General features: G+C 42.1%; 1 protein-coding gene across 1 annotated transcript; it reads left to right on the forward strand.

Moving 5' to 3' along the window:
- The first annotated feature begins 7,517 nt into the window (after window positions 1–7,517).
- Window positions 7,518–8,896, forward strand: LOC129115119 (THAP domain-containing protein 2-like). Its single transcript, XM_054626833.1, has 3 exons — window positions 7,518–7,664; window positions 8,296–8,488; window positions 8,689–8,896. The coding sequence occupies exons 1-3, from the start codon at window positions 7,537–7,539 to the stop codon at window positions 8,815–8,817; spliced, it is 450 nt and encodes a 149-aa protein (XP_054482808.1). The 5' UTR covers window positions 7,518–7,536; the 3' UTR covers window positions 8,818–8,896.
- Window positions 8,897–9,369: the final 473 nt, after the last annotated feature.

Here is a 9,369-nt window from a genome sequence, read left to right on the forward strand (position 1 = left end):
TTGTTCGACAAAAATCTTTGAATTATATGTTTTTTTTTCTAAACTAATCTAACTACCTATCTAACTAACTAACTAACTAACTAACCGCGGTGGCTCTGTTGCTGGGATGAAAGCCGGTGAGCTCCCGTCCAGGCGGTCCGCTATCCACCTCCATCAGCCTGGAGCAGAAGCTCCAACCGGTTCAGCTTCCAGCTTCAGAGCTGTCTATCCGTCTGCTCAAAATGAGATAATTCACTTCTATTTATAAACTCTTTTAGTGCGCTCAATGATGTCATCTGTGATGTCATAGAAGACTTCAAAGGCAGTGACATTACCTGTGTTGGTGTTGCCCCTCTGGCTTCGTGGTAGCAGGAGAGTCAGTGAGGATAAATCCCTGTTGTTTGAGAAACAAGAGACACGATGAATCGCTTTCATTAGCCTTGACCGCAGGATTTATTATATTATTTATTATAATTATGCACACAAAAACATTGAAATCCTTCAGAAATCTTATAACATTGACTTGACAAGTGACGACTGACTTTGAATATTGACTTCAGAGATATGTAACTCTATGACAACATGAAATCAAACAATCAATATCTTTGACACTATTGCAAACTAAAACATACATATCTATTATAGTCAGTATAAACATTATATCAAAAATAAATGTCTATAGCTACTCTGTATTATTGTTTGAAATTTCTTTACATAAAATAATAATCAAAGGGCAAAAACTCAATTTAACACAATGCAATTTAAATGATATTTCCAGCTCTTTCTTACAGAATACTCCTTTAATGAGTGTGCGTGTAGACACCATGACACATTCTCAGTTTAGCGGTAGAGACACGGTACGAGCTACACCCTTCCACTGTCTTCACCCACCACGTGTCATTATCATATCTCTCACCGTATGGCCAAATGACCGATCTATACTAAATCCCTAAATACATATCAGAAACCCGGACTTATGTAAACTGTCTATAAGCGGCTTAACCGTGCCAACGTGAAACTCGCGGCATCATAACTCAATGTTAGCATAGCGGTTCATAAGAACTCGCTAGATACATAGGCTAACACATTAGCATGTAGCTTCATGGTCTCGATCACACACACATTAACAAAACAGCTGTCACTATTACTCAGACTGGAACTATTACACTGGTGACATAACTAACATGTTGACCCTTTAAAGGCATACTGTACGGTTTCCAGTGATATGCACTTTTTAATATGTTGTTGAAATTGGTTTTTACATCCTGACAGCAATAAATAACTTATGGGCAATGAAAAAGAAGCGAAACAAAAACGAATTCTGTATCGGCTATAAACCTGTTAAAATGCTTACCAATCGGAGACATTGTACCGAATCTAAAGAACCAATCACAAGCCTGCGCGTTCTCTCCCCTCTGTGTACGAGCCTGAGCCGGCCTGAGCGCGTTCACGGAGGGCAAAGAAAGCGTTGTTGTCATAGTAGTTCATGACAGTGGACTAGACCTAGTGAGCCTAATACAACATCCGAACGGCCTCTAAGGGGACCTTGTTCGACAAGCTCTGTTGCTGGGATGAAAGCCGGTGAGCTCCCGTCCAGGCGGTCCACTATCCACCTCCATCAGCCTGGAGCAGAAGCTCCAACCGGTTCAGCTTCCAGCTTCAGAGCTGTCTATCCGTCTGCTCAAAGTGAGATAATTCACTTCTATTGATAAACTCTTTTAGTGCGCTCAATGATGTCATCTGTGATGTCATAGAAGACTTCAAAGGCAGTGACATTACCTGTGTTGGTGTTGCCCCTCTGGCTTCGTGGTAGCAGGAGAGTCAGTGAGGATAAATCCCTGTTGTTTGAGAAACAAGAGACACGATGAATCGCTTTCATTAGCCTTGACCGCAGGATTTATTATATTATTTATTATAATTATGCACACAAAAACATTGAAATCCTTCAGAAATCTTATAACATTGACTTGACAAGTGACGACTGACTTTGAATATTGACTTCAGAGATATGTAACTCTATGACAACATGAAATCAAACAATCAATATCTTTGACACTATTGCAAACTAAAACATACATATCTATTATAGTCAGTATAAACATATCAAAAATAAATGTCTATAGCTACTCTGTATTATTGTTTGAAATTTCTTTACATAAAATAATAATCAAAGGGCAAAAACTCAATTTAACACAATGCAATTTAAATTATATTTCCAGCTCTTTCTTACAGAATACTCCTTTAATGAGTGTGCGTGTAGACACCATGACACATTCTCATTTTAGCGGTAGAGACACGGTACGAGCTACACCCTTCCACTGTCTTCACCCACCACGTGTCATTATCATATCTCTCACCGTATGGCCAAATGACCGATCTATACTAAATCCCTAAATACATATCAGAAACCCGGACTGATGTAAACTGTCTATAAGCGGCTTAACCGTGCCAACGTGAAACTTGCGGCATCATAACTCAATGTTAGCATAGCGGTTCATAAGAACTCGCTAGATACATAGGCTAACACATTAGCATGTAGCTTCATGGTCTCGATCACACACACATTAACAAAACAGCTGTCACTATTACTCAGACTGGAACTATTACACTGGTGACATAACTAACATGTTGACCCTTTAAGGTCTGTTGTGTTTGTGCATTTTGGAGTTTTAACCCGCCTGTTGTTTGAGAAACAAGAGACACGATGAATCGCTTTCATTAGCCTTGACCGCTGTGTCCCTGTGGTATTAATGACCTCCTGAGCATCGTGCGCCCCCTACTGGTCTAATGAATTATTGTTTGAGAAAGCTAACATTGTAAAACGATATATTTAATCTACCATAAAAACAAAAAAATAAAGGGGTGTCTATTTTTATCTTATCAATCCTACTATAACTTTATCTTTTAACGATGCATCAAATCTATTTACATTTTTAACCATTTTTAATCACACTATGATCTATCATCTTTTAACCCATTACACAGCCTTGCGGTTACTGCCTGTTTATTCATTTTGAATGGGCAAAATATTGACAACATGATGAATATTTCTGAAAGTATGATAATATGAATGAGAAAAGTAATAACGCAATCAAAGTTGGAAAGATGTGTTAAAACGTTTATTTGTTAAGTGTGTATAATAAACAAGTACACAGTAAAAGATCAAACATTGTTCAAAAGAAGGTAATAACACTATAAATATATACAAGAAATATTTCAGGTACAAAAGTGTGTGGGCGTGCTGGTCATGGAAGATTCTGAATCTTCTGTCAGCGGTAGTTCTGCTGCAGCAGGTTCTATGTCGTCTGTTGGTGTTGCCAGTAGTTCTTCATCTGTGATGTCTGAGAACCACAAGTAAGCAGATTGTAGAATGTATTTATTTTGTGCAGGCTTAGTTTCAAGTGAATAGAACAGGAAGGTTGTTTTTTGTGTAATGAAGTATAAGAAACAGCAGGTGGGATAATATTTACCATCTGGAGACCATGCCTGCCATAGGTTTGTGTCCTGTGTGTCCAGTTGCTGTTGTAGTTTTGGGTTCTGTTTTTTCATTTTTATTAGTTTTTTTACCAGGAACCTGTTCTCCATTTCTAATTGTTTCATTAATTGGTCCTGCTTGACCAGATGGGTGGTGGTCTCACTACATGTTTTTAAGCATATGGTGTACAGGTCTTGTCTTGACACTGCTGCATCTGAGCAGGAATACTGTAATGAAATAGAGCAATCACAGAAAGCTTCATTAAATGACAACTATGTGTTAGAGGTATATGCAATGTTACGAAATGCAAGTACAGAGCAGTTGAACTCACAGTAAGTTTAACTGTCTGTAAGTTGTACGTTTAAAGCCAGATAGTTATCAAGAGAAGAAACTTACCAGGTAGAGTTGGACTTTATGGAAGGAAAGTTCTGCAAAAGATGTGTGTTCCAGGGATGTGGGTTCCTGTGTGGTCCAAAGCACAAGAGATCTGCAGTCTTGGGGAAGTATTTATGAAGGCCCACTCCCACCTCTGTTCATTATTGAATAGGTGTGGAGCCACACCCTTGTCCCTGATAGGCTGAGACTTGTATTGTAATGTACATATTTTTAAAGTGGTTAAGGTTTGTAGAAGATTGTACAGTGATGTATTTCACAAAACACACAAATACAAAGAACCAGTGTCTTTTATTTATGTAATTTAATCATAGTAAATGTGACTTTCTTGTATTGTGTAATAGTGTGACCGTGTAAACATTTGTAAAGCATTAAATCTCTCAGAAAGTAAATAGAGTAGTGTTGTCAGATTATCCCCATCATGGTAAAAGATTGAATTTAACATGTACATTGTGTTTTACTGTAGAGTAAATGATTTAGTATTGAAAGAGTACCTCACACATTTTCTTCAGCTCAGCTCATTCAGAGCATCACCGATGAAGAACTGCAATTATCATATGCCAAGGATTAGATGAGTCACTGTAGAACAGACCATTTGCAGCATTCTATAAATAATATAAATTGAAATGACCATGTTCTCTACAGGGAGTCGTGCATGTGCATGCAGTCTGTCTCTTAATTCAATTTGTGGAAAGTAAGTAAGTAAGTAAGCATTTAAAATGTATTTATTGGTAAAACATGATTGCAGAGTGTTTACAAAAATGTTATCGTCGGTTTATTGCAAAAAAAACACGGAAAAAGAAAACCATTTGTAGAGCCCCTTCTTCTCGGTTCCAATTATTCCAAATTCTGTGAGCCAATCAGAGTATCACTGCTTTTGGCGTCCAATCAGATGCCTCGATTTGTTCCAAATTCTAAATCCGGAGCCGCCATCTTGGATCCTCGCTAGGAGCGCTCAGTATGACCTCGAATTGACACGTATAACATCATAAGTACGATACAGCCGGAGCTTTATAGTTGTTACTCTGTCAAACTTTAATTTAATTATCTAAAGTTATGACGTCACTGTGTTTATCTCTGCTTTGAGTTAAGCAGCTGTTGGTGCTGTTTAAACCGTTTAGTTCAGCTGTCTGCAAACATCACTAACGCACCGCCGTCTGTGTGTATATATATATATATATATATATATATATATATATACATACAATATATATACATATGTATACACATATATATATATGTATGTATATAACTGTCACTGTTATTAATGTAGAGCTAATCAGTGAGTTTACAAGTGTTGTGCTTCAATGTGATGTATGTGAAGAGTTGTTGATTTAGAGAAGTAAATAATAAATATTAGGAAAATATAAAGTATATATAGAGAACATACTGTAATGTAACTGTGTTCTCTCTGTGATATTATAGATCTAACTTTGGAAACTATGAATGTAAGTGTCACATATCATTTCTTTATTATCATTTCTTATTCTCTCTTATGATCATAAAGTATTTACTGCAGTATTCTGCTGACGTTCATCTTTATGTTTAGATGGAACACCCTACATTCAGGAGGGCCCCTAATGGGACCGTCCTGTTGAAGGCCTCTCCAGAGGCCCTTGGCCCTCAGCAGGTAGCTGGGGGCCAGGCTCTCTCCAGGGCCAAGAAGCCTGAGGAGGTGGACGCAGAGGCCTGGGCCCACGTCAGCTCCGAGGGTGGCGACACCTCCAACGCCACCCTCGTCCTGAGCCGGTGGAAGATCCAGTTCGGTCGATACCAGGGCAAGACCTTTAATTGGAGGAGGAGAGGAGACCACTGGTAAGTTTGGGTTGAATGAAGAACTGTCTGATGTCTGCTTGGTGCTCATCTCAGAACATTACTAATCGGTGCATCTGTATCTAACATTTCACCTCACTCTGCTGCCTGCATCACTCACTCAGCATGTCTGTTGGCTTCATCATTGTGTCTCATCCTCACCTTCTCTCTTCAGAACCTCCTTCTGTTCTCATCTAGTTTAATACGCAGCTTGGCTGAATGTGTGCATCTCACTCAATATTAACACAACAATCTCATTTGTTCCTCTTAATGACACTTTTAATTTCTCTTGAAGCCTCAGATGTACAGGCCCCTCTCTCGCTCCTGCCACCTCCTCCACCTCCTCAGGGAGCTGGTGTCTCTGCTGTGCTGGACGAGCACAGACGAGGAGCTGCTGGAAGCCTCACAGGACCAAGACAACACGGAGCAACTTCCAGCATCTCCTCGTCAGGGTTCAGCCTGCAGAGTCACCAGCTCCCTCACCGCCGCCTGCAGCCTCCACCCGGACACCGCCGCCTGCAGCCTCCACCCGGACACCGCCGCCTGCAGCCTGTCGGGTCGTCTCCGTGGAGGAACAGAAGGAGGTGCCCGGTCCAGCCTTCCTCCCTCCCCCTCCTCCTGCCAGCAGTGCTGAGGTAAGGCTGTCTGTCAAACACTTGAGGTGTCCCTGCTGCCCTCGCTCATAACGTGCTGTCCTCGGGTATCAAAGTGTCCTCTATGTTTCTGTTGTTGTCTCACAGCAGCTGCCTCTGTCCTGGAGGGCAGCTCTCACTGTGGAGCAGTGGGTGGTCGGGTGCTGTTTACCAGGGACAGCAGTGGGAGGTCTCGACTCATCAGCGAGCTGAATCTCTGGTGGTCGCCCCCACAAGCCCGGCCGGTCTACAACCAGCCTCCCGCGTCCCCCGACCCCTTCTTCGCATGTCGGCTGTTCCTCTGGATGCCACAGCGGATTTGGCATCTGCAGCTGACATGCCCCCAGCCTTTGTGCACTGGGTCCATGACAAAGGCTGGGCTCTACAGGATCATCCGGAGGGTCCTGGACATCGACAGCTGGTACCTCATGGCCACCGAGTACCTGGACTGCCGCCGGTGTAAGAAGAAGGTTGGAGGATGGTCACAGGGCATCATTAGGCAGCTGCCCCCACCTACAGCTGCCAATTCCCAGCTGTACTTGCGTATAAGTAAGACATTGAATATCTATTTCTCTTTTGTTTGTGTTGAACTTCCTGTTTGATGTATTTCTGCGGTGACCAGCTGTCCATCATGTTTGTGTTGTGGCTCTGCAGGCTGTCCTGTGACATGAGGGTGGTTGTTCAGCTGAGGTCTCGCACTCTGGGCAACAGTGCGAATCGGCTGTACAACACCCTGCGGGAGCAGCACTCAGATGCCTGGATGCGGAGAGCAATCCATTACCTCAGCGTGTGTGAGCAGTTCCTGGCCTTGTGCTCAGTGGGGGGGCAGTTTACACCTCCACCCCAGATGCCCCCCCTGCCATCACCCATCTGGCTGCTGACGGTCTACAGCTACGACGTCCTGACGCGGCTGGATGAGCACAAGGCCAGGATCACGTCCACCTTCGGATCCATCTTGAAGATGGATTCCACCAAGAAGACGAGTAGAGTTTGTCACAATTTCATATTTTCTTTCAGCTGCTGTGACACCACATCTGTGTGTTTATGCTCCACGTTAACATTTCTATTCTCTCTCTGTCCAGATGACGAAGAAGCTCGCCGGTACCGCCTCCGACACGGCTGCCTGGGTTACCAACGTGGGTAACGAGAACGGGCAGGTCCTCATGAGCGTCCTCACCTGCTCCGAGGGCGCTGAGCATAGACATCATATAGGTAGACGCCTCCTTCGGCCTTGGGCGGCATAAAATGTCGGCGCCATCTTGGTACGGGAGTTATTTCGTCTTCGGAGTGAAGATGCCTACTTCATGCGCCGCTTGGGGGTGCACCACCGTCAGGACGATTCAAACAAGATCGCAAGGAATTACCTTTCACAAGTAAGACTAAACAATTGTTTCTATTTGTAATTGTAAAATTCAGTCATGTCACGTAGATCATGTGTTATGTTGAGAGCTAAGAGCTGTTGAGACAGCTAAGTTGCCACCAGAATCAGACTATAGCTAGTCTAACGTGAAACGGACATGGTGAGCAAAGCCTTATTCTATCGTTCGTCAACAGGAGATAATATTGTCAAGAAATATAGGATATACAGTATATATATATATATATAATCTACCACTACTTGCTTGTGAGTAATTACAATGTATGTATAATGTAATTATATAGCATTTATGGTCGCGACGGAAAGCTGCGTTTCGGCTGAGCGACTGGCCTTAATTTCTCTCTGTGATGTATTTAAAAAAGAGACTAGATTAAAACAAAAAAAGGCTCAAAACATGCCACTGTATATGTAATGGTTCTACAATATATGAAGGTGTCACGTAATGAATGAAACTACGGAAAAAATGTCACGATACTCTACATGCACCTGTGAGATGCACCTGCAGTCAGTCGCCGGCCGAAATTGACGTTTTAAACGTTATTTCTATTTAAATGTTTTTTTTTTTTAAAGATACATCTGTATTATGAATCTGACTGACTGGCTAGCTAACTTTTCGCAATTTTAAGGTTTCCCAAAGAGAAGCAGTTGAGGAGACAGTGGGAAGTGGCTGTGAAAAGGGAAGACTTTTCTGCCAATGAGAGGTCAATGCTCTGTAGCCAGCACTTTCAGCCGGAGGATTTTGACCGGACAGGCCAAAATGTCAGGCTCAGGGATGGAACTAAACCATCTGTGTTCAGTTTCCCAACACATCTCAAAAGAGTAAGTGCATCACTAAGCTTGCTGAAAATGGTTTTATTGTGTGTGTGTGTGTGTGTGTGTGTGTGTGTGTGTGTGTGTGTGTGTGTGTGTGTGTGTGTGTGTGTGTGTGTGTGTGTGTGTGTGTGTGTGTGTGTGTGTGTTCATTTGGAATGATTGAGAATGAGATACACCTGTTCAAGTATTTTGTTCTTCTGTTTTAGAAAGTGGCAGCCAGGACTACACAAGCCTCAAGGAAGGCTGAAGCGAGCCTTGTAATTGACTGTTCTTTACAATCATTACAAGTCACTGAACCTTCACCTAACTACCTTGTGAGTATTTACACTAGCTAGATTCAACTAGATTCAATTATTATATTATATCATATATTGTGTGAAATTATATATTGTGTCAATTGCACTGCATAGATGTGAAAATGTTATGAAAAAACACACTGACTGCCAGTTTCTCACTATTTGATGTATGCTCTTTCTCTTAATGATGGTCAATACGTAGTAACTAAAGAAGCACTATTTCGATAGTTTATAGATCTTCTCAGTATTTTCAAAGTGCACGGGCTGTGCAAGAAAAGTGAGCGTTTATCATAGACCCATGCACATGTATGACTGGCGATTTAACTAGCGAGATTCAAAGTAACGTAGAGGCAAATCTTTTTCACACACTTCACGTAGAGCATAAACCCTTGAATACTCCATGAAATTGGTTGCGAAATGTAAAAGGTTATCGTGATTTTTATCCAGATAAACCGCAGCTCCTGGCAACTTGCGCTTGTTTGACACGTCTGACAGACCTCTGGCTTCAGAGAGCTCCCGTACCAATATGGCGGCGCGCGTTTGGTCGAGGCAACGGGCTGGAAGCAGTGAAGGAGGCGTCTACCTATATGA

Source organism: Anoplopoma fimbria, unplaced genomic scaffold (genome assembly GCF_027596085.1).
Source record: "Anoplopoma fimbria isolate UVic2021 breed Golden Eagle Sablefish unplaced genomic scaffold, Afim_UVic_2022 Un_contig_7008_pilon_pilon, whole genome shotgun sequence".
Classification (NCBI taxonomy): Eukaryota; Metazoa; Chordata; class Actinopteri; order Perciformes; family Anoplopomatidae; genus Anoplopoma; species Anoplopoma fimbria.